At 51.2% G+C, this 25,415-nt stretch overlaps 1 protein-coding gene across 10 annotated transcripts in view; it reads left to right on the top strand.

Annotated features, from left to right (window-relative positions):
• Positions 1-15,389, top strand: part of Fbxo25 (F-box protein 25) — a 51,031-nt gene extending 35,642 nt beyond the window's left edge. For 5 of the 10 annotated variants that reach the window (XM_046446694.2, XM_058580306.1, XM_058580315.1 and 2 more), the window contains 6 exons: positions 4,976-5,069; positions 6,629-6,813; positions 9,967-10,149; positions 12,089-12,232; positions 14,351-14,377; positions 14,977-15,389. In XM_046446694.2, the coding sequence (XP_046302650.1) occupies positions 4,976-5,069; positions 6,629-6,813; positions 9,967-10,149; positions 12,089-12,232; positions 14,351-14,377; positions 14,977-15,066 (723 nt within the window). In that variant the 3' untranslated portion in view covers positions 15,067-15,389. Of the gene's footprint in view, positions 1-4,975; positions 5,070-6,628; positions 6,814-9,966; positions 10,150-12,088; positions 12,233-13,476; positions 13,641-14,350; positions 14,378-14,976 lie in introns of those variants that run through there. The other 5 variants (XM_046446666.2, XM_046446696.2, XM_058580321.1 and 2 more) reach the window with 4 other exon arrangements.
• Positions 15,390-25,415: the final 10,026 nt, after the last annotated feature.

The following is a 25,415-nucleotide window of genomic DNA, read 5'->3' as shown; positions in this document are numbered from 1 at the left end:
GCACGTTGTGCTGTGAGACGAACTTAGAAATAAGGCCGAGCTGAGGCTGGCTACCCTCCTCCAGCCTCTCAGGCCCAAGGGGTCAGAAGCCATGGTTCTGTTTGGCCTTACTGAATTTGAGCTGCATGATCAACAGAGACTAGCCTCAAATTTTAAGAGATAAATAAAAATCTTCCACAATATTTTTGTTTTAAACAGATTTTCAAAATGCGAAAAGATTTTGCTTTAGAGCTATACCGAAACTTAGGGTTGTTATATTTTCTTTGTAAATTGTGTCTTTTGCCCTTTTATCTTAATTATCACTTTGCCCAGAATCATCTTAGTTTGCAGATGCTGGTGTTGGCCCAGGTGGGTCCATGAGTGAGTCCTCCGTGGTGACCAGTCTAAGCCTTGTGCGAGTGACTTTGGCATCTTTCTGAAGCATTTTTCAGGCCTGGTACTGGAAAGTGTCATTTGTGTTGGAGGTGGGGGTCATCATATCCTGGGATACCTGCTACTGTCCCTGCAGGTTCCTCCCCTGGAGCTCAGTTGTAACTCGCTCTGTGCCCGGGGGACTGAGGACACCAAGGGGTGGCTCATGGAGTTGATCTGTTGATATTTGGCATTTGGTGTTAAGAAGGTTTGAGTGTGATTCTCCCTGTTTCGGTGTTTGGCGTGCTGCTCCGCACACCCTCTGGCTATCCGGAGTAATAGGAGAGCCCTCCTCCTTGCTGCCACATGCCAGGTGGCCTGGAGCTGGCTGGAAAGGAGGCAGGCATCCTAGGCAGGAGATGGAAATGATCTTGACCTTAAACCCCCACATACTGCAGGGCCTCCCTTCTGCGGCCCTCACTGTTCTTATGGGTGAGAAACAGGGTATGATGACTTTCTTTCCTCTTTCCTCAGTTTGTGTTCTGGTCTGTTTCCTTCATGTCCTCAGATTGAATCTGTGTGGGATGGCTTTTGGGTGTTGGAGGCTCCACTTCAGTCCACAATTCAGAATGGACAAGAAGTCCATTGTCGTGCAGATCTTAAGTTCCTTCTGTCAACCCTGCTTTATTAGCAGCAAAGCTAATAACCTATAGAACTGAATCCTGTCTCTGAATTGGCTCTGAACTGAGGCCGGGGCTTACAGTGCCGATTATGCCAAGGGATAGACAAGGACCTAGTTTGCAGTGTGATTCTGAACGGAGAAGAGAGGAGGCTGGCGTGTGTTTCAGTGGTGTCGTGCTTGCCTAGGATGTGTAGGCCCTGGGCTCCATCCTCAGCACACCACAGCAAGTGCACAGAAGCATGCACATACTGAAAGCTCAGGCACAGGACTGGATCTCAGCGCTGGCTTCTCAGCTTCACTGGGCTCATGCTGACCTGACCTCTGGTCGAAGCCCTGCTCTGCTTCTGTGTCATTTCAGCACAGAGCTCTCCCATAGAAACACATGGAAGCTGCAGAATGTTCGTTCAGAAGATTACCCCGGGACTGCCGTATTTACAATGTTATTTGTGGGCTGTGTGAGTTAGTATCTTCTTCTCTCTCTCTGGAAATCAAATCCCCGAAGAAGAAGGAAGGGGTGACAAATTCCATTTTCCAAGAAATAGACAGATGCAGTTCGTGGCCTTTGTGAGATGCGCAAGGCCTCCCACACGGCCAGTACTGGTAGAAATACCATAGGCAGACTGAGCAAATGTGCTTGGGTGGCAGAGACTCAGCACCCCCTGCATGAGGAGCCCTGGGGACTGGACCCTGCCACAGTAAGAGCAGAGGCTAGTGTGAGGCTAGCTGCGAAGGGCTTCTCCAACCAGTCACATCAGAGATGGCTCCAGGGCTGTCCACCTGTGCAGCCACGCAGGAGAGAGCCTCACATAGATGAGCTTGGCAGCTGCCCTAGTTCTCCTCCTGGAGTCCCCTGCAGAACAGGGCCCAGGAAGTTCTGCCTACCCAGAAGCAGACATCAAAGAGAAGATAGCTTTTACCACATGATCATTCTCTGAAGAAAACATGGAAAGAGCAGCTAAATGAACACCAGAAAAATATATCCATGAAGCCGGGTGGATGCCATAACCACATCTCAACATGCTGGAGGACCAGAGCAGTGAGGCAGTTCTGCAAAGGCAGGCTCAGGACAGAAGCTGAAGAAAGATGTTAGCACAACCAAGGAGGTGAGGGGAGAGGCAGGTGAGCCTGCAGAAAAGGGTCAGAGGCACTGGGGGCTGGAGAACCCCGGGGGTAGAGGTGGAAGCTCCGCAGACGCTCAGAACGGAGCAACATGGTGGTCTCAGGACTAAGAGGCTCAGCACAGCTGCAGAGGACACAAGGGGTGGTTGGTACCCTCACAGATCCTCAGAGAGCAGCACTGGAGGGAAGGCTTGGCCTCTTCCCCATGGCAGAGCAGACCCAGGCAGGTGGCAGGTGTGTGAGTGGCTGCTGCTCCACCCAGGTGCTGGGCCCTGAGGCAAAGCGAGGGACTTGCTGCAGGAAAACAGACCAGAGTCCTCACAGAGTGGGAAGAATGGGCCCTCAGACTGCTCCTTCTTCATTAGGCAACGGAGAAGTCCTTGCTGGATCCTCGGGACTGTGTGTCTGAACAGCATTTTGTTTGGAGGCTGAAGACAGGCAGCACTGACCACATAGAAACACAGATAATATTGTTTTCGTGTATATTTAGAAAACTGTAATTGTCACGTGATAATTGAACAAATTTGTGAGGTACAGTGTTCTGGCCACATAGTTTATAACTAGCTTGTCCATTTCCTCACACATTCATTATTTCTTTGTGGCAAGTACATTCAAGATCACTCAGCTTGTTTTGAGATCCATGGTGTTGTTGTTAAGGACATTCACCCTACTATGCTTGTCAACACCAGTGCTCCTCCTGTCCAGCTGTAGTGTGGCACAGGTCAGCCAAGCCTCTGCTAACCCTCCCAAGCTCCTGCTAACACTGTGGTACTGTCTTCTATGAGAATAGCTGTTGAAGATTCCACATGAGAGAGACTGTGTCTGGCTTATTTCACATAACACAATCGTTTCCATTTCTTTCGGTGTTGTCTCCAAAGGCTGCATTTGTACACTGATTTTTATCCTGCACCTTCCTGAATTTGATTATTAGTTCTAGTAGTTTTTTGGCAGTGAGATCTTGTCATCTGCCAACGGTGACAGTTTGACTTCCTCTGCTCCGATTGGGATGCCCTGGCTAGGATTTCCAGGATTGTATTGACTGACAGTGCACAGTGGGCATCTGGTCCCATCCAGACTAGAGAGTTCTCAGCTGCCCCTCCAGGATGCTGGAGGCTGGGGGCGTGTGCTGTGTGCCTTCCGTCCCTCTTGTGTCAATGGTTTTTGTCCTGAAGGATGTTGGCTTCCATCAGATGCTCTGTCCAAGCAACCCTGTGGATTTTGCCCTTGATGAGTGGTGTGCATGTTTCCTGACTGCTTCCCTGACCATCATGGCGAGTCGTCTTGTCATGCTGCTGGCCCCGGTTGCTAGAGTTCTGTGGGCCTTTGTCCCCCAGGATGCTGGCTGGTGGTGTTCTGTTGTGTTCTAGTCTGATTTTGGCACCAGGCCATGCTGGCCTCCTAGAATGCATTAGAATAATTCCTCCCCTCCTTGGTGTAATCTGAGAAGAAGTGGAATTAGTTCTTCAAGTGCTTGGCAGAACTCAGCAGTGGAGCTGGGTAGTCCTGGACTTTTCTGGGACAGGGATTTTACTCCTTGCTCAGGCTTGTTACTCACCGTTGATCTGTACAGGTTTTCTGTTTCCTGGTGATTCAGTCTTCGTAAGTTGTGTGCTTCAGGAGTTTCCTCTAGAAGGTAGTGAAGAAGGATCTGTCTGAAATGGTCACAGCTCCTGTTTTTAGTCCAGACCTTGGCAATCAAGAGCATTTTTGAGGAAACTAACTTTAACCAATCAAGAGATGGCTAGGAAAGCAGTGGCAACAGAAGTGGACATCAGCAGTGGCCCAGTGCACTAACTGTGGCCGGGAGGTGACATGCACGGACCAGGGTGCAGGACGGAAGTGAATGTCCTAGACCCTGGCAGTGAAGAGGTGGTGCAGCTTGCAACACAAGGTGGGGAGAGGGCCACAGGGCAAGGGGGAGGGGCAAGAGAATGTCAGCTTTACCCTGAGGTTTTGGAAACCACTGGAACTGAGACGTGCTGTCGAGGTTCAGGAGGGTGAGAGAACAGTGCTGGCTTAAATTACAAAAGTAACCTCTGGGATGAATACACAAACTTCCTTAAGTTCTAAAGGAAAATGAGGACTTTCTTTAAAAGTTACCAAACAAAAATATGTCATTCAAATAAGGCCAAACCCACGAGGTTTCCAGATAGAACCAGAAAGCAGAGCGACTCCAGGCTGTGCCAGAGCAGCACACCAAAATGCAGACTCTTGGGGGAGGGCGGTGGGCTCCAACCAGGAGGAGAGGTATGGAAGAAAAGCACATCAGCTTTGTGATGCCAGCATGGCGCGGGTGCTGTGTGAGGCCAGAGGGCAGGCAGAGGTGGATGTGTGCCCTCTTCGTGCCTAGAGTGAGGCTTGCACCTTGCAGATCCCAAGTGGTCCTTACTGTGGGGCCCTCGATGTTCTGCCAGTGTTGCTGAAAGAGCTGGAGCATGGCATGGCTTCTGCCTCTCAGCTTCCAAAGGGAAGGGCCTGTTGACTTTCTGATTGTGTGGTCAGCAAACAACCGTGAGTCTGGGTGTGAAATAGCATCACAGTGGGTCTGATCAGGACAGGCACACCCGCATCCCCATCCTGTAGCCTCTTGTTGAGCACCCGCACAGGCCTGGAGGGCAGAAGGCATCCTGCACAATGGCCTTCCCGGAGTGTTCCCAGGGTAAGACAAGTGATAGCCATTTCCTATATGGATGCAGACTGCCCAGGGCTGGCCAGGAGCCTCGGTCCAGGTGTCTTCCTTCTGCACTGTGCCTTGCCACCATGCTTGTGTTCCATGTCACATGGATTTGAAGATGCTTAGCTTTCTTTTCCCTCTCTCCTTAGCTATTGCAGCTGATTGCAAAATCCCAGTTAACTTCGTTGAGTGGTGTTGCACAGAAGAATTACTTCAACATTCTGGATAAAATTGTTCAGAAGGGTAAGACAATCACTGATGTTTCCAATAATCTGAATCATTAGAAATTTAGGGCAAGAAGGGATTTTTCTTTTATCTTTCCCCAGTATTTATGTAGTGAAAAACAACAATACAGACACATGACAACGTCAGACAGGAAGGCGGGTTGTCCCTGAAGTCCCAGAGTTCTTTGGGTGCCGGTTTTCTTTCTGAAATCTCTCTTGGCACACCAGAGAACCAGTCTCCCAGTTCTACAGAGCCACTGTGCCTTCTCGTGGTCAGCCAGCTACACTTTACTTGGCTGAGTGGCTCCACAAACAGCAAGATGGTGGTTCATTCACTCTGGCCAATAATCACACAAGCCAATAATTCTATAATAATATTCTTTTAAATTTAATGAGCTTGCTTTTGTTATTGTAGCAGCAGTCAGTAGAGGGAAGTTTAAATTTTATACCATTAGTTTAGTGCACGTATAAAATTTAAATATTCTCTTTATGACAAGTACAAAAAAGTGTATACTGACCATTTTAAAGGCAAAATTGTAGCTCCAGCTGAAGATTTGCTGATAAAATGTAAAATTTTTAAAAATCTCATTATACTTGAGATATCTCAAAAATGAAGCCAGTTTAGGCTGTAATAAAATTACACACTTGTTTTTTTATTGTGGTAAAATACACCTGACGTTTACCACTCTGACCATTGTTAAGTGTACAGCTCGGCAGCATTGCGTGCATCACCACCATCCATCTCAAGAACATCTTCGCTGCCCAGTTGAATTCTGCCCCCATGGAACACCAGTTCTGGCCCCTGGCATCCACGCCCTGTGTTCTGATGTGATTCTGATTGTTGATACTTCATGGAAGTAGAAGTGCACTGTCACAACCTGCATGATGTTTACTCCGTTTCCCCAAAGTAGGGCAGTGAGTCAGATTAGAAAAACTAAAGATATGAGAAATTTAAGAAACAAAGACAAGACAGAAATAAGTGAAACAGCAGGATCCGATGGGGACCAGCTCTGATGAGACTGGATCTAACAAAGAACAAGAGTCTGCATTTTATCTTCATAGGTAGGAACATCAAAGTGTGTCAGTGTGACCAGCTTCTTGAGGAAAACAGGATGAAGATGGGAAAAATAAGTTGTTTGGGGCTTGGCAGGTTAGGCCCATCTCCTCTACCTCTGGGCAGCTGTGATTCGAAATTAAGCCTTTCTGAACTAGTGAGTTCCATGACAAACATAGAATTTCCCCTGTCAACAGGAATCAACTTGCAAATGGGCATTCTCCCGGGCACCCTTGCACTCCGAATTTCCCAAGAGCAGTGCGTGTTTCACTGTCCAGGGTCTCACATAGTTCAAAGCAATGACTTGTCACCTGCCCACGACAGTGCACCATCTTTGTCCTTGCGAGGCTTGCATTCACTCCACACAGGGTCTTCTGGGTTCGTGCGTGTGGCGGCACCTCAGTCTTCTGCTTAAGGCTAATACTCCATCATGAGGATGGGTCAATAGACACCTGAGTGTGAGGCTAGACCAGTGTAAAGTGTGGTTCATTACATCAGCCCGTAACTTTGTTTTCCTTTTCCAGTGCTCTGTGACCACCAGAACCCTCGCCTAATCAAGAACCTCCTGCAGGACCTGAGCTCCACCCTCTGCACCCTTATTAGAGGGGTAGGGAAGTCAGTGTTGGTGGGCAACATCAACATTTGGATTTGCCGTTTAGAAACTGTCCTTAACTGGCAACAACAACTACAGAACCTTCAGATGACGAAGGTATGAGTGTCTTTCTTCTTTTAAATATTGTTTAATTGACACGTAGTAACTATATGCACTTATGTACAGAGTGGCACTTAGTATGTACAGTGCAATGATCACAATCATGTCAGGGTGATTGGCATATCTGTCACCTCAGACAGTGCCATTTCTTTGAGTTGGGAACAGTCAAAATTCTCTGTTATCTGCTTTGAAATATTCAGTTAGTTATTGTCAATCATCATTATCCTCCAGTGCCACAGAACATGAGCCATGACCCTCCCATTCAGCAACACCTGGACCTGTTACCTCCTATTCCATCCTTCTGGGCCTGACTTATTTCACTTAACATAGTATGTTCTAGTTCCATCCATTTTGCTGCAAATGACAGGATTCTATTATCTTTGGGGCTGAATAGTGTCCCACTGTGTATATACATTTTCTTTATTCATCCGTCAGTGGGCACCAGGGTTGATACATATCACAGCTATTGCAAATGATGCTGCAGAGGATGTGCCGGGCAGGTGTTTCCCCACCCCATGGGCTTGGGTACCTTTGCTGGTGTAGCCCATGGTGGAGTGACTGGATCACACTGAAGACCTGTCTGAGGCTTGAGGGACCACACACTGTTCTCCATGTGGCTGTACTAACTGGCACTCCTGTCAACCAGGTCTCGAGTCCTCCTTCCTCCACATCCTCCCTGGATAATAACAGCCATTAGGACTGTGGTGAGGGGTATTTCCTGAGGATCAGTGATGCTGCATGTTTTCATGCAACTGTGCCACTTCTGTGTCCTCTCTTGAGACATGCTGTTTCAGTTAGTTGGCCCATTTTTAACTGGATTTTTGGAGTTTCCTGTGTGTTCCAAAAATTAACTCCTTGCAGGATGCGCAAGCTCAAGCACTTCTCCCATTCTGCATGTCTTACTTCACGGGATGGGTCGCTCCCCTGTTGTGCTCTCCCTTGCTGCGTAGAGGCTTTTTAGTCTGATCAGCTCTGATTTGCCAGTTTCTGCTTTTGTTGCCTGTGCTTTTGGAGCTGGCAGCAAGCGCACTGTCTCACGAGCAAGGTGCGTCTGGAGCGCGACAGTCATAGAAGCACCAGCGGTGTGTGCTGGCTGGGCTGGGTGGGGTCTCCGGGCGGCACTGATCTGGAGCATTCGATGGCTTCTCACTGTGCTGGCTTCAGGCCACCCAGAGGTCAGCTGGTTCGTAGAACTCCTCCATGTGGCAGAACTGGCTCCGGGTGTTGTCGGACTGCAGGCTTTCCCAGCAGAGGTCTCCAAGCCCAGGGGCCGGCAGCACTGCACTAGGGGCTGTTGAGGACCTGATATTGCAGGTGCATGGGGTACTAGGGAATGGGCCTTATTGGCTCTGAAGCAGGCAAGAGGGGAGAGAACAGTACGCTGGTGCCCGGGCCTTGCCTGTGGGTGGGGTGGGAGCAGGCCAGGACCCTGAGGTGGCAGGCACTGTCCAGGCCAACTGATGTTGATGCCAGTCCTCCATTACATAAAGGGGACTGTGACTGTAGGGCTTCCCGAGGTGGGCTTGGTGACATTCACTGCAGCCCAAGCCCATCCCACAGCCCAGAGGGTGTTGCTCCTTGGTCAGCCTGGCCTGGTCCGCAGAGGGCTCTGCCTGCCACAGCAGTGTCCAGGAGGCCTCCCTGCCTCACTGCAAATGGCCTGCGTCTTTATAGGTACAGTGGGGCCCTTAAGCTGGACCTGGGAACAGGTGCTACGCTGCCCTTGGCTCTGAACCTCGCTGCTCCAGGAGTGTCTCTGTGGCTTTGTGCCTAATCTTCATGGCATTGGCAGTAGGACAGACTCAGAAAGTGCCACTGTTTGGATCTGCTTAGACGCGCACTGCCTCCTGTGGGACTCTGCCCTGCGCTGGACAGCAGGGACGCGAATGGCTTCCACTTGAGCCACAAGCACTTGGCTCATCAGTAGCAAGGGATGCTCGCCATTCTTGGACTACAGCCAGGGTGGGGCTGCTGCCGCCACCCCTGGTCCCATCAGCTGAGAAGACAGAAACAGACCACAGGATCCTGTCCAGAATGCCAGGGCACAGTGTCCTCCTGCAGAGGATGGTGGCAGGAACACTGCACTCCCAGAAATCTAGTGATTTCCTGAACCAAACCCCAAAGTCAGTTCATCCTGCAAAACCAGATGGTCAGTGTCCGCTTCTGCAGGAGTATACGCAGTAGAGTGCACTGACCAGGGGGATGAGAGAGTCAGGAAGCACAACCAGAAGCTGCCCATCTGCCACAGACCCAGGCACCATCTCAGGACACTAGGAAGAAGTGCTTCCAGGGAGGGTGTGGGAACACTGACACAGCTGGACCAAGGCCCCAAGAGCCCAGGGGGTGAGCCCAGACCCCACTGATCAGCCTCAGTGGAGCTGAGCTGGCCCACCACCGGGCTTCACGTTCCCCCCGGCCTCTGCCTTTCTGCATCCCCTCAAGTGCAGGCACAGCATGCTTGTGCTCAAGCTGCATGAAGGGAGGACATGGCTTCGCGCGTGTGTGTGTGTGTGTGTGTGTGTGTGTGTGTGTGTGTGTACTCACATAGGCTGGCAGCCAGAGGGGGCACCTTGGGCTTGTGGGGTGAGCACAGAAGTGGAGCATATGGAGGCAGATGGCTGTAGGTAACGGCAGTGTCCACTGCAGACGCACTGAGTGGACCTTGCTGTGTGGTGTCACACGCAGCCATATCACCAAACACCTATGCCTCAGACATCAGGCTGCACCACACACAGACAAGTTCTGCTTCTGGTCATATCTTAATATGGAAAAGCAGAACTTTTAAACAATAGCTAAAATAATGCTGAAGAGGCCTCTGAAGACACTGTCTCTGAAACACGTTCTGGTCACATTGACGCTTCCCCTGTTTGGAGCCCACTTCTCCTGGGCGTGCCCTGAAACAGCCAGTGAAACTCTCAGCTCTGAACATGAGCATGGAGCCGGTGTGTGGAGTGTGTGGCCTTCTGGCAGGGCGAGTCCCTCAGGCACCAGTCCTGCCCCAGGTCGCTGTGTGGGAGCTGTGTGGTGCAGCCCACCATCCTTGGAGGGCTGGTGCCTCCACCTTCTCAGGCATCACTGGGGTGCATCTGGGCTTTTGTGTGACGACAGCTGCTGCTGCCTCAACGAGATGCTGTCCATGTTTCCTTCCAGCAGGTGAATGATGGCCTCACCCTCAGCGACCTGCCATTACACACGCTGAGCAACATCCTCCATCGCTTCTCAGACGGGTGGGATGTCGTCACCCTGGGCCAGGTGACACCCACCCTGTACGTGCTCAGCGAGGACAGGCAACTGTGGAAGAAGCTGTGTCAGTACCATTTTGCTGAAAAGCAGGTGGGTGTGTGCATGACACACTTGGCTGCAGAGGCCCGTGTGCCCTGCCATGTCTGTCCTGGCCACTAGAGAGAGGGCTGAGGCTCCAGCTCTGAGCATCAGGATGATCAGGCTGTATTTTCCACATTTAAAAAGAACCGTGATTCTGAAAACCACCCAGAAACAACTAGCACAGCCGCAGCATGTTCTCTGTCCCACTTGTTGGTGACAAGTTCCCCAGGGTCCCCTTCATCTAACGAGCTGACCTCCAGCTCTGCCTTTTACCAAGCTGTGTGTCCTGGAAAAGCCTCACAGCTCTGGGAGGCCTGGCTTCCTGTCCCCACAGCTCTCTCCGGAGAGTCCCCAGGCACACACGTGTGTTCACGGCAGCCTGTCTAGGGCCTTCCCCATCCTTGGCCAAGTCCTGCTGGACTGCTTCAGAGCCTCTGCAGAGCTGACTCTGCACCAAGGGAGGGCAGAGGACACCCTGTGCAGCTCATCAGACATCACTCCGATTAAGTACTAGGAGCACTGGGGGTGTGCAGGTGTGGGACGGAACATGCGCTCTCAGGGCCAGGCGTAGCTTAGTAACAGACCCTGAAAAACATGCAGGCATATTAGAAATGCGTGAACAGGGCGCAGGTGGGAAGCATCCTCATGGCGAAACCAACAGAAGTGAGCTTGGACCGGTTGTCTCAAGTGACCAACAGGCTTGACTTGAGCTTCTGATGTGGGCGAGGGATTCAGAGTCAGAAAACATGGGCGAGTGGGCTGCTCCCCTTGTGCGTGGGTGGGCACCGTGCTGGTAGAAGAGGGGCAGCTGAGCTTGCTCTTATTCCAGGAGACTGGTGTTTGCAGCCGGGTAGGTAAGGACCCCCCTTTACTTTTCGAGCTGCCCTGGTTCCATCTCAATGAGAAGCAGATTTCCTCACAGACTCCATCATAATTTGCAGAGTCCCCAGAAACAGGGACCCAGCTCGAGTATGGCATAAAGCATTGCTCTTAGGCGCAAGGCACAGAGTGAGGGCATTGTGGTGAGCAAGGAGGGCAGGCTCTGCCAGCCGTGGCCGCGGGTGCACCTTGGGCTTCTGTGGGCACCATGGAAGAGCTTGTCTCTTTTCCCACAACCAGAAGAGTGGAGCGTTCCTTTATGATGCTGTTGCTTCGTGTGGCTGTCCCTGCCACGAGTGTGGGAACAAGCATCATCACCCCGTGTCTGCTTTCTGTCCCTGGACATCCCTGTTCTGGACATCTAGCTTCTACCCTCAGCTCATGCGGTCCTACAAACCAGAGCTTCTGTCCTTCCAGGCTAAATAACATTCCACTCTGTGGACACCCCGGGTGTTTCTGTCCACTCCTCACTGGGGGACGCTGGCTGTGTGCCCACCCTGTGCTGTTACGGTTGCTCACCTCCAGGTTTGTGGACATGCTCCCCTTCTCTAGGGTGTTACCAGGAGTGGAGCAGCTGGCCAGCTGTGGCTGTGTTTGGCCTGGGGGACCGGCTAGTTGTCTCCGTACTTGACTCCCGGCAGCAGCGTTAGGGTCCCACACTTGCTGCTGTCATGGGGTGTGAGGGGTGTTGTGCCCTAGGTCCCTGGCTGGTTGGGCACCTCTTTATTTTTTCATTCTATGGCCTATTCTTACATGGGGCTGTCTTTGTATTGAGTTGTGTTCTTTATGTGTTCTGCATACAAGTCCCTTATCAGACAAATGACATGAGTTGCTTATTTTATGCATCATGGACATCATGCCAGTGCTGGGTCATCAAACCCGTCGCACAGCTGCAGTGGTATCAGTATACAGGTATCCCACCATTGACTTGTCCCTTATTGGTGTAATCCAAGTAAGTTTAATTTCAAATAATTGTTTCGTGAACTCTGCTGCCTTTTAAAAATAGCTTTACACTTTATATTGTTTTGGAAATCATTTGCCAATTCTGAACAGAATTTTGTTTGTTTAGTTTTGTAGACATTTGATTCTTTCAGAAAAAGGACATGTAGAATGGAAGTTGATGTATTTCACACTTCAGAAGTATTACCCAACCAAGGAGCAGTATGGAGACACCTTGCATTTTTGCCGGCACTGCAGCATCCTCTTCTGGAAGGTAATCATTTAAGTGTCTCCTGGAATGTGAGGGCTGTAATGCAGCAAAACAAATCATTCACCTGTATTTTAAGTGGAAAGGTAAGAATAAAATGGAGAATGCTGTCTGTGGCATGTTTCATCAGCCCTGTTGAGTCGGCCTGTTGAAAACAGATGCCGTGTCCTCTCCCCACGGATGTCAGTGACAGGAGAGAGAGCAGAGGTGGCTCCTGAGCATTGTTACTTATCAGCAAGGCTTTGGTGAAAAACTTAGACACATCATCTGCTCATCTACAGCATCCACTGTGTCAGAAGAGCAGAGCTGGACCCCTTCACCTGTTGCCTACTGTTGTCTTAGACTTGGTGGTGAACCTGGCATTTGATGGTGTTTGATGTTGAGGCTTCAGTGGGGAAAAGGTGTTCAAACTACAGAGGCCTGATGCTGATGGCAGTGCCAGTCCTGACCCCGCTGCCCACCCACTGCCCAGGGGCCCCTCCCAACTGTTTCCAGGCTGGGCGAGGGTTGGCCTCTCCTGGAAACAGGTGTCTGGCTCCCAATCTCTCTGAATTGAGGGCAGCTACAGATCCTGTTCTGACTGACCTTCTGTTTTGCATTTATCTACATATGTTATCAGATGGGTCATAGGCAGGCTCTAGAGTGTTTGGAAAGAGAGAGCTGCTTTCATTTCAGACTCCACTGATGATGCTCTGGCTTGTTATGGTGATCCACAGCCGAGTGGACGCTGTAAGTGGCCTGTTGATCTCATGTTGTTTCACAGGCTTTACCTATTCCATCAGAGGTAAGCAGGCCATGCACAGTGACTCAGGCCTCAGCAAGGACGGCATAGCATAGGAGGTTCTACCCCTTCAGGGTTACTGTCCTGTGTTGGAGAGTGCCTTCCCTCTTCCTCAGAATCAGGAGCCACAGCACAGCTTTGCTCCGTAATGCTGTAAAGAGCAGGGAACGTCCTGTGTCCTGATGTCCTGGGTGGTCCCAGGAGCGCACGTTGCTCTGATCCCTCCCCCCTTCTCGGGCACAGAGGCACATGCCGGTGCCCTGGCCTGAAAGGAGAGGACACGTGAAGCAGCTCTCACCTGCTTTGACTCCTTACTTGGTGGGAGCCAGGCCAGGCCCAGGGGATGCTCTGAATCGCTCACACTACTGAGAACGCAGCTCCCACCCAGTCAGAGCTGGTGATAGACGGTACGGCTAGGTTGAACTGATGCTGATAAGGGTCGCTTATCTCTTTTCTCCCGATTTTATAGAAACGATGAAAGTAATGATAATTACATACGTGGAAATAACTCTTCGTGGTATAGAAACCTTTCAGTTTGGTGAAGACGTCAACATTCTTACAAGAATATGTAAGAATATTGGAGCTCGCCCTATCTGCTAAGTAGTTAATAAAGAAACACACACTTTCTCGTGAGTTTCTGTGGTTATGTCAGTGAAAGAGGTGCTGCTTAGGTTTCCTGAGACAGAACACTCGGCAAGGTGCCTGTGGGCTCCAGGAACAGAGCTGTGGCCAGAGCCTGAGGTGAGGCAGGCTTGACCTGTCCAGCACCCAGGTCTGGGGAGCATCTCCTATGAGCACTCTGACCAGCCGCCCCTACTCATGAGCAGGGAGAATGTGGGAACCCTCCAGATGGGCTAGGAGCGCAGGGCTGGGGCCTGTGGGGAGCAGCAGGCTTGCTGGTCCTCCTGGTAGAGGCTGAACGCACAGCTGCGAGACACTTGAAGGTCCAGATCCACACACCCATTATTTAGCATGGAGGAGTAGACCCTTGGGGAAAAGGAGGAATGAAGGACTTTCTCCAAATGTCCCTTGCACATTGAAACACGAGCCTTGCTTTATGTTTCTCAGTGAACAGTTGTGAAGATTTAGCACAGGGGCCTTGTGAGTTCTCAGTTTGAGAGAATTAAAAGGAAATGGAGTATCTTTGTCCCAAGACTATCTTCAGTTGTATGGGATTCGGGGTGTCTGGCGGTTCCTGTCTTTTCGTACTTTGCATTGCCCTAGTTACCGTTTTTTATTTTCATGAGTAATCTGCATAGTCCTGAATGACCATGCGCAGCTCTTCCTAACCCATCTTTCCTTCTCCCCTCTGCTGCCTCCCGCGGGCTTTTCTGCGTGCTAAGGACTACCACCTCGCTTGGCTCCTGAAGGTACTGCCTGTCTGCACTGTGCTGCTCGTGCCTGCTCCTAGCCCTGCCTGGCAGCAGCCTGGCTCAGGTTCCGGCTCTCAGGAAAACTGGAGACCATCCATAAAAACACACTCAGTTCCGGGGCCGGAGAGCCCAGTGCTGCCCCACGCGGCCTGGCCAAGAGGGCGTCTGCTTCTTCCGAGGCTTGCTTTTCTTCTCTCACTTCTGAACTACAGTTCTGTCTCCTTGGCCGTGGGCAGCACCGGGCAGCACACCCTGGGTTCTCCCCATCCTTCCTGAACAAGGGCTCCAGGTGGGCAGAGGCCAGCCACTCCCCTGGCCTGTGCCCAGTAGAGGGATCCCAACAGCAAGGTCTGCTTGGGCCAGGAGGAGGTGGGAGGGAGTGGGCAGGGAGACCAGCAGCCCCTGCACTGGCAGCTCCTCACACTCAGGACAGCACTGGTGTCCTGCTCCACTGCAGGCCTCAGGAATCCACCAAGGAGGTACCATGGCACCATTGGGTGAGGTCGGGGTCCCCTTTGCCAAGTGCTGGTGTCTTCTCTGCAGCTGTGACTGGCAGTGGTAGTGGCAAGTTCCTAACCCAGCTCCCCTCCCCACAGGACTCAGGTCACCCCTGCACTGCGGCTGACCCCGACAGCTGCTTCACGCCCGTGTCCCCACAGCACTTCATCGATCTCTTCAAATTCTAAAGGCAGCCCTCACCCTGCTGTGGCCGTCAGATGTGAACACCGCGCATTCTGTGCTTAGTTGGTGGAAAGTGTTCTCGTGACCAAAAGCCATGATGGTTCTGCTACTGGCAGTATCTGGAGGCCCACACTTCTGGAAAGAACTGGAAAGAACATGAAAAACTGCCACTCTGGGCTGTGCGGCAGGAATGATTGTGGTACATTTCTGTCTTTGAAGGAGTCAGGAGACCCAAGAAAATCATTTCTGTTCTTCCTTTTAAACTTCTTTTCTTCTAAGCATCTTAAAATTTGCAATTTTGTATATTTATAAATCAGATCAAAAAAGATTTTTGGTTTTAAACTCTACATTCTGTGCTAAATAGATACGAATGACCAAGAATATGCTTCTGGGGTGTCAGGTGACAGTTCTCCATGGACATCTTCCACCCCACAGGGGAAGAGGGGAGAACACTGATCCTTGTAAATACATTATAAGAAAAATAAATATCACACACAGTTACTTTCACAAAAGCACTGGCAATGTCAGGTAAGGCCTCCAATATCAGAGGGACCCAGGGAAGCACTGAGCATGTTCCATCAGCCGGGCGGTGATTGTGCAGACTGTCCCTAGCCTTGCTGGGGGACCCAAGCCCAGGAGAAGGCCTCTGCCAAGAAGGGCAGCCAGCACAATGTGAAGACGGCTGCCACAGGCAGCAGAGTGGCCCTCGTGTGTGCTGAGGTGGCTTTGCCAGTGTGCATCCTACTGAAGACGATGTCAATTGATGTCATTCATATCAGTCTAAAGAGTTTTATTTTAAAATAAAGTATGTCCATTTCAGGAAATTTTGAAAATGAAGGTATGTAAAAAAAACAAATAAATGTCACCCCTGATTCCATAATGCAAATACAAGTAAGTGACCCTCAGCAGCTGCTGTGTGGAACTGCACCACTGTTCACTCATCTCTGTATGGGGTGAGAGACCTTGGCAAATCATTTCTTTAAAATGTCCTTTCCCCTGGGCACAGTTGCACACACCTGCAATCCCAGCTACTCAGGAGCCTGAGTAGGAGGATCGTAAGTTCAAGGCCAGCCTGGGCAACTCAGCAAGAGCCCACCTCAAAATATTAGGGAAATAGCTCAGTGGTACAGCACTTGCCTAGCATGCATGAGGCCCTGTATTCGATCCCCAGCACCTCAAAAACAACCAAAAGTAAATAAATAAAATAAACAAAAGACGAAGCATGTTAAAATTTGTGAATAGGCATAACATATTTTGGATCTTCGGTCCTTCATTCTGTGCTGAGCTGACATAAAAGCTCAAGAACAGTTTCCTGACGTCAGATGACAGGTTCCCTCCAGATGGATGCAGACCCTCAGCCCCTGTGTGTAGACCCAGAGGAGAGCTTTTCATGAAATCATAAACACCCTGTCTGCTGTGACCAGAAGCCTCCTCCTGTGTCATTCGAAGCCCTGGCTGCTGTGAAGGTCAGCAGTGGGTAGCCTCTGACCCTGCGTGGGGCTCTGCATGGGGCAATCCACAGCAGGACCAAGGTGAGCAGCGGAGACATGCTGGGCTGAGGTTGGCACTGTGTTCGCTGTGTGTTCTCTCTTGGGTGTTGTCTTGTTCGTATTGTTTTTTCTTGAAAGGTTAATCGTTACAGTGCTGTTCAGCTGTGCTGAGGAACCACATACATCTGCATTTAACTTGCATGAATTGAGCAGTTTCTCTCAGAGAAAAGTGTACCATCCTGTAGGGATCCACTCTTCAGCTCATCCTGGGTCAGGAGAGGCCGCCCTGGCATATGCGTAGAACCCCCAGGTCACAGGCATCGGGAAGCTTGCAGGTGGTGGCAAGCCGCTCCTCAGGGTTCACTCTGTAGGCGACTCTGATGTCAGTCACCAACTGTAGAGTGCAGTAAAAGATTCATGGAACTTAACCAGGCCTTCATCTTCTTAGTGAAGACTATCCCCGTTAAACAGTAACTCCCTGCTCACTCTGCCAGCCCCTGACAGGCCTCTACTGTGAATGTGATGACTCTAGTACCCCCTGTGTGTGGGACCGTGGGACCAGCTTGTGTTCTCCAGGCCCATCCATGCTTTGGCGAATCAGGCCTCCCCCCCCCCTTTTTTGGTACCGCCAGGGATTGAACTCAGGGGTGCTCAACCACTAAGCCACATCCCCAGCTCTCTCTATTTTCCGTTTTATTTAGAAACAAGCGAGTCTCACTAAATTGCTGAGGCTGGCTTTGAACTCGCCATCCTCCTGCCTCAGCCTCCTGAGCTACTGAGATTACAGGTGTGCACCACCACACCCAGCTTCCTTTCATTTTTAAGGTCGAGTTTAATTCCACTGTGTGGCCGTCCCATGTCCTGTCCATTCTTTCATTCAAAGTGGACACGTGGGCTGCTTCCATCTCTTGGCTTCTGAGAACATGGCGTATAGGTCTCTCTTCAAGACTCTGCTTTGGCTTCTTGTGGGCACATACTCTAAGTGAGGTGGCCACCTCACCTGCTATTTTAGTCACTGAGACCAAAATACCTGACAAGAACAGCTTAGAGGAGGAGGGATTCTTTGGGGCTCGCAGTTTCAGAGGGTCAGTCCATCAGTGACAACTCCCTTGCTCTGGGCCCTAGGTGAGGAAGGGCTACTCGGCTCCCGGCAGCCTGGAAGCCGGGAGACGGAGCAGGGAGAAGGCTCCAAGGAAGACACAGGCAGGGACACATCTCCTAGCCACGCCCACCACATCACATCTCCTGGCCATGCCCACCACATCACATCTCCTGGCCACGCCCACCACATCACATCTCCTAGCCACGCCCACCACATCATATCTCCTGGCCACGCCCACCACATCACATCTCCTAGCCACGCCCACCACATTCAAGCGAGGATGGACTGAGGGGGTCGCAGCCCTCACCATCATCACCATCAACCATTCCACCCCTCATATCCCTGCACCAACAGGAGCTTTGGGGGACACCTCACATCCAAGCCAGGACACATGGCGATTCTTTGTGCAGCAGTGGCCATCGATCCCAGCAGGGCTGCACCTCTGGGCTGCACCCTCAGGCCTTCTTTAAAGTGAAGTTCCATGTGAACCTCACTATGGGTTTTTCTATTTTTGCAAAACATACCATGGCCTGTGGTCAGGATGGCTTTAAACCTGAAGATCATGTGGATAGTATGGACTTCTTAACCGTGTTCTCGCAATCCATGAACAGGACGTATTTCCATTTTGTGCGTGTGTGTGTGTCTTATTTAATTCCTCTCATCAGTGTTTTGTAGTTTTTAATTGTTGATAGACCTTACTTTACTAGTTTGTTTATATGTGGTGCTGAGAATCGAACCCAGTGCCTCACATCTGCCAGACAAGCGCTCTACCACTGAGCCACAAACCTAGCCTATATTTTTGTAGTTTGACAAATCTTTCACCTCCTTGGTTTAAGTTTATTACCAAGTATTTCATTCTTTTTGTTACTATTATAAATGGAATTTTCTTAATTTCCTTTTGGATTTCTTATTGAATTTTTGCATGTTGATTTTTTTAATCCTTTAACTTTACTGAATTCATTTATCCATTTTTTATGTGTATGGAGTCTTTGAGGTTCTCCACCTAGATGTCTACAGAGGTCATGTTCTCTGTAGACAGAAGCGTCTTCCTTTTGCTGCCCCTCGTTTCTCTTGCTGGAGCTTCAGTGCTGTGTGGAGTGGAGCCGGTGAGAGTGGCACCTTGCCTCACTCCTCCCATTGAATGTGATGTGTGCTGTGGCTTTGCCTGTGACCCTATCGGCTGTGCTCATTTTCTTCTGCTCCTCATCTGGGAGTTCTCACATGAAAGGGTGTGGGGACTCTACCGAGATGGCCGCTGATGCTTTTACCGAGATGGCCGCTGATGCTTTTCTGCTCATGTGGAGCAGATGTTGCGGGGTGGAGGGAGGGGTGCACAGCTCACCTGTCCATGCGCCCCAGGGCAAAGCTCACCTGGCGGTGATATGCCATCCTTTCCATGTGCTGTGGAATTCTGTTGGCTTGTATTTCATCAAATATTGATATAAAAATGTTTACCACGGGTACTGTCCATTTTCTTGGAGTGTCTTTGTCTGGTATGAGTATCAGAACAGTGCTAGCCTCAGCATGCATTTGGAGGTGTTCTCTGTGCGTGTTTGGACATCTGAGAAGGACGGGCAGATTCTCCAGTGCAGCCACCGGGCCTGGGCGTGTCTTGCTGGTCAGCTGCTGTGTGACTGCCCACCCAGGGCTGTGGGCCACTGGGGCTCTTGTGTGCTCATGGTTGAGTCACGTGAGTGGGCGGTGGAAGCGCCGGGTGGCCCAGGCGCTCTGAGTGCCTTGTACCGTGCTTCTCCTCCCAGGTCTGCAGACTGCCCCGATGCCTCTGTTCTGCTACTTGTCTACTCACTCTGCATGGCACTCAGCCTTCATCTTCATCGTTTCCTGCGTTCTGTTGGCTTTGGGTTTCTTCCTGCTTCTTTAGGGTGTAAATGTAGGTTGCTGATTTGAAAGCACCTTTTTAGGCATGTTTCCAGCCATAAATTCCCCTCCTGCCACTGCTTTCACTGCATACTTAAATGTTCGCATGTTGTGTGTTAGTTCTCATGTATTTTCCAATCTCCACTGTGGCTTCTTCTCTGGTTGTCTGTTTACGAGCATGTCGTTTAATTTCTACACATTTGTGAACTTCTCACTTTTCTTTCTGCTGTGGATGCCTAGGTTCATCCCACTGTGACCAGAGTACTTTTTATTATTTCAGTCTTTTATGGGCTCACGTATTGTATGTCCTGGAGACTGTCCCATGTGCCTGTGTCAGGCCCCGGGGCATGGCATCACATGCCGCTTGCTGCCTCTGGTGTGTCCCACAGGGCGGGTGCTGAGGGTCTCCCTCGCCCTGGAGCACCCTTTTTGGTCCTTTGGTCCTGCTGCATTTGCTCGTGCATTTGGAGTTTGGTGCTTGGTGCATTAGTTTGTTCATGGTCTTAGTGAGTTTTCCCACAACATGAAGATAAGACTGTCCCTAAGATGTCGGGGTGTCACTTCAACGTGATTCAAACAAAACTGGTCAGGAACTGTCACCCGGGCCCGAGGGTGGGCACTCACAGTTCACACCAGGGGTCTGAACACTTTCTGCAGAGAGGCAGACAGTAGATACTTGGCAGCCATGTGGTCCCTCCATGGCTGCTGGACTGCTTGGTGGAACAGCCAGCCAGTCCATACACGTCACAGACACTGACTCGTGAATGTCATGCTGTTTTCCTCACTATTTAAAAATGTAAGAACTTCTCTCATGGGCTGTGCAAAACCAGATTTGGCCAGCAGGCTGTGGTTTGCAGGCCTCGACCTTGTATGATCTCTTCTTTGTGTATGTTTGACATTTTTCATTTAAAAAGTCTGTTTTTTGATGGCAAAAATATGTTCACTGTAGAAAATTCTTTTAGAAAGTCAAAACACAAAAGTATTTAAAATGTTACCCATAATTCTACTTCAGTGTAGTTATTAACAGTTTGATGTAGCTTTCCAATATTTTCTCTGATGTTGCTTTTGAAGATTCATAACTTGTTCCCTGTGAAAAGTGAAAACAGGTACATGGGAGGCTGCACCATTCTCCCTGCTGCTCAGAACCAAATACCTGGGCTCCTAGGAAGAAGTAGCCCAGCACAGATCCAAGCTGGGCTCCCCCAGAACTGGGTGCTGAGCTGTGGAAACCCCTTACAGAATGCCAGCTGCTGCTGTGCCCTCACTAGGACGCCAGCTGTAAAGTCTCCAGGGAGAAGACTTCTGAAACTCTAGTTTCTAAAGGGGAAAGAAAGAAAAAGATCACTTCTCCAAGAGAAAACTCAGATAAAGCAAATAGCACTTCACATCACCTCGATCCCACCCCAATTTGTTCAGTTTTCTTGGACAGTACAGTTTGGTTATATAAACTTCTTAAAAATATTTCCCTAAAACTCCCAACACTAATTTTGACTTAATGAGTAATTCCAAAGGAATTGATATCACTCATTTTGAAAGCTAAAGCTCCCCCTAGCCTTCATGGATAAATTGCAGACATCTCAGGCACAACTCCCAAAAGCCACGCTAAGACATCAGTTTCTAAACACACAAACTTAACTTCCAAATTTATGGCCTCTTGGACAAGCAGCCACTATTGTGAACGAACCGGGAGAGACGCACCTGAAAGAGACAAGACCACCCGACTCCGAGACAAAGGACCAACACTAGGGCGTGGGCTGAGTGCCAGAGTGTGGCACGGGGTGGGACTACACAAAGACCTTAGGAAGAGAAGAGAGACCACCCGGCAGCCGGAGGCCTTTGGGCAGGAATGCAGGAGCCCGCACGCCCCACAGCCCCACGCTGCACGTGTGACGTGAAGAGTCTTTCCTGAGCCCCTGGGTCAGGCCCAGCACTTTGTGTGCCATGTCAGTCACCCTCTTCCAAATCGGATCCTGCTGAGGTCTTGAGGGAGCCATTCCCCAGAGAGACACATTCCCACTACCACACTGGCTTCCCTCCTGTGCCAGCCAGACAGGCCTCCCTGAGGTCTCCACAGCCACGACTCAGCACCAGCATCCACCGAGCCACTGATAACATCCCAAAGCCATTCTCAGTGCCAGGACCTATTTGCATGGTCACGACATGCAACCTTCCCCGTCTTCTGTGACCTCTCACTGGTGGAGAAAGGCAGGGTTTGGTGGCCTTGGGGCTGCGCTCTCAGCCACAGTGGTGGATGCTCTTCTTTCCCAGGCTCTCCCTGCCTCCCTCCTCCTCTGTGCACAGGAGTGGTGGAGAGAAGGTGCTGGCCATGGCACACAGAAAGCTGGTGTCTAGGAGCCAGTGGAGCCTAGCTCTCCTGGGCCTTCTGGGCTCAAGATGGTGAGGCTGCTGATTTCCATGGCAGGTTTCTCTTGATTCATGCCCAGCAGCTGGTTAGGCTGTGACCCAGCTGTGAGCCCACACACCACAAGGCAGCAGGGAGCAGGCCCCAGGAGTGTCCATGCCAAAGATTCAGCCTGAATTCAACCATGCCTTACCTAGATGAATAAGCCAAATGTCACAAAGAATGAAGCCATATTCAGAAAGAACTGGGAAGGAGAGGTTTGTCAGTGGTTCCCGTTTTCAACTTGCAGATACAAAACAGCCTTGTACCGGGCATGATTCTTGATCAGCTTCTGGTCTGACAGCTAGAAAACACACATGCCCAGGAGTGGACAGCCGTGCACCGCGCAGAAGGTGCAACACAGATTAGCACCACATGCACGCAACCCACAGCTGCATGTGGGTGTCCAGGACACTATTCTGCTTTTGCATACTTTTATTGTAAAGTTTAAAAATGAAATAAATATTCTCTGCCAAAACCAAAATGAGCCGAATTAAAATATGCCAGAGTAACTATGACAACTAACCGTCACTTAGAGGTTGAGATCTAATGTGTTCCTCTTGTCCTAATACCTTGCCAGTCCCTCGAGGGTCAGGAATGGAATGCACTTTACAGGAGAAAAGCAAAACCAACCTTCCACCCTCCAGCCCAGAGCCTAGGAAGCAGAGGTCAAGGCGACACTGCTGTCCTTGCCAGGTGGGGCCCTCCTCCCCTGAGGTTAGTGGTCTGGGTCAACACTGGGTGACTGTTCAGGGCGTCTCCCTTTCCAGGCCCCACAGAGGCTGAGCAGACTGGAGTTGCAAGGGAGGTGGAGGGAACCCTGTGGCTTCCTCTTGAGGACAGGGACTGAGAACCTCCCCCGGCACCCAGGCTGCAGGACAAAATGGACCTAGACGAATGCCCAGGACAGCAGGGGGATTCTAAAGTTCCTTTTAAAACCTCTGCATGGAGCTGGCCAAGTTAGGGCATCACTTGATTAACGTTCCCTTGTATGTTTTCTGCTCCTGTCATGTTGTGAGGCCTGGGGCCTGAGGCCAGAACTCCCTCCACCGGGCCCAGAGGCTCAGCCCCACACAAAGGGCACGACAGCACTGATCTGCATTGTGAGAACATCTGCCTCAGATGAAGCCTGCAGCCTGACCCTGGCCCTGGCCCCTGGGAGCTGCCCCATGCTGCTGGCACTGCTCACCAGGGCTCACACCCAGGAGCCAGGATGCCGGCCCTCAGCACCTTCTAGTGTCCCAACTCCCGCACTGGCAGCTGCCAGCCTGAACAAGAGACTTTGGAGCACTTGCATTGCCCCGCCAAGGCCTGGAGGTGCAGATCCTGACTCTTCCCAGACACCAACAAACCTGCTCCAGCTGCTGCAAGCCAGTGCTCCTGCCTCAGTGTCACGAAAGTGGCACAGCATGCCCAGCCCCGTGGGAAAGCACCAAGTCCCATGGGCCCAGGGCCCCCCAGGGCCCAGCAGGGGCAGGTGTGGAGAGGAGACCAAGGGACAGCCCCCCCTGGGGAGGGCAGAGAGCTGGCCACTGCCACTGCTGTCTTGTCTAAGAGGCAGGTTATTTTTAAATGGTCTTAGTCAGCCGACTTCAGTACTTAGTGTCTGGTGTGCTTTGCTCATTTCCTGTTTGGGTTTCCAGCTGGAATGCTCTACAGAAAGTCTAGTGGGCTCATCGACAGAGCTGGAGGTGTGGGCTGGAGTTCTCCACCTCAGGGAAGTGAAGTGAGTGGGCTCACTCTGAAACAGTGGACTGGTTTTATCCCCCCACTCCTGCAGTGGTCCCTGCCTGGTGGTCTAAATTTAAACATGATCATCAGTTCTGGGAGGCCCCAGCCTTACTCGGGGTCATCTAGGTGATGGTTGTAAGTACCACCCGCAAAGGTGAGAGGGGAAGAGCGGAGCCCAGATGGCATACTGCTGTCCACCATGTGAGAAGCCCAGTCTCTGCACCACCCCGAGCTGCACCGGCTCCTAAAACCTGTGCAGAGGGGACCTGGGGCTGCCCAGAGAGATGCCTGGTTGCTGAGGCTTCCTGAGCTCGTGCTTCGTGACCGCAGTGGAGCTCTGTGGGGGGGCCACCTAAGCCATCAGGACACACAGATTGGATAGGCTGGGGCCACGTCCCTAGTGTGGCACTGGGGCTGGTCCAGCTGACCTCTACCTCTAGAAAACGTCTCATGTCCTTAGGTGCGGCCTGTGGAACTTCTTAATGCCACATTTAGAAAACACCTCAAGTCACGAACACGCAGTGCTTAATAATTGTCTCTGTTCTTATTTTTAATGTATCCCAGGGAGATTAAAGTCATCCCGTTCTCCCTTTGTCTTAACATAGTTAAAACATGCACTTACCATGTGGTCTGGGTCTGCTGTGTCACTTCATCCTCCGTGGGTCTGAGAGAAGTGGGGGCCCTCAGCCAACAGAGATGGAACCCTCCCCTCAAGGCTAGGCCAGACCAGCCACAGATGCCAGGAAGATACAGGCTGTTATCATGAACACCACTCAGTCTCATGCTCAGAAATCAACACGGAAGAGAAGAGTGCAGGGTACTGATGGTGATACAGAAACTCCCCCCTGTCCACCATTTCAACCCAGAGGCCCCAGACCCCTGACAGCATCCCCCACCCCTCTGGTCCTTGCCCCCCCCCCCCCGCGAGACTCTGGTGCCCTGAACACTCCAGCCTCCTGAGGCCCTACCCCCTGGAAACTTGACCCTTTAGAGAGAAAGACCCCACCCCCACCCCAGGACCCTGGTCCCTGAGACCATTCCCCCTCCTGGAGGCTCCCGCCTCCTAGGCCCCCCACCCCCAGGCCCCCTGGTCTACAGCTGGCCGGGGCTGCTAGTGCCATGAATGTGAATCTACAGAGACAGCACGGGACCAGCCATGGTCATCTCAGCCGTGGGGAGGAGCTTTCCAGAATCCCAGGCTGCCAGGGACACTGTCTGCAGAGCAGAGCAGGAGTAACCAGCCCAGACTCAGTGTGAACGCTGACCACTCAGGGACGCTGCCGCTCTAGCACGTCCTGTCTTTGTCTTTGATGCGATCTGTGCCTCTGCCTCTTCTCTAGTACTGGAAGAGAGGCTTGAAGACATTCATGAAGCTGAGAAGTGGACCCAGGGACACCAAACAGCTTCCCAGTGACCCTGAAGAAACTGACAGCTGACCCTTAAAAGAGGCTGGAACACCTGGCCGTGGAACCGCTGACCTAGAGCGTGGCCTTCGGTCTGCGGCCTCCTGTGAGCATCACCCATCCACGTGGCCAGTTTCCTGCCAGAGCTCGTGTGAGCCTCTCATCCCACCCCCAGGTGGAGCAGCCTAGGGCAGCAGGGGAAGAAGGCATCCCCGTCCAGTTCACCCATGTGCCACCCACGTTCTCCGCCAGGGCTTCTCCCCAGGCCCCTTCCTCCCTGGCAGGAAGAATGAAATCAGAACCAGCCCCTGAGAGGAAAAGCCCCTGCTGTTAAGCCAGGTCTACAGGG

The sequence above is a fragment of the Marmota monax genome, unplaced genomic scaffold (assembly GCF_021218885.2).
Source record: "Marmota monax isolate L192 unplaced genomic scaffold, Marmota_monax_Labrador192_F-V1.1 WCK01_AAM20220418_F8-fsc00195, whole genome shotgun sequence".
Classification (NCBI taxonomy): domain Eukaryota; kingdom Metazoa; phylum Chordata; class Mammalia; order Rodentia; family Sciuridae; genus Marmota; species Marmota monax.
The sequence above is the reverse complement of the archived record's forward strand: the minus strand, read 5'-3'. Positions and strand labels throughout refer to the sequence as shown.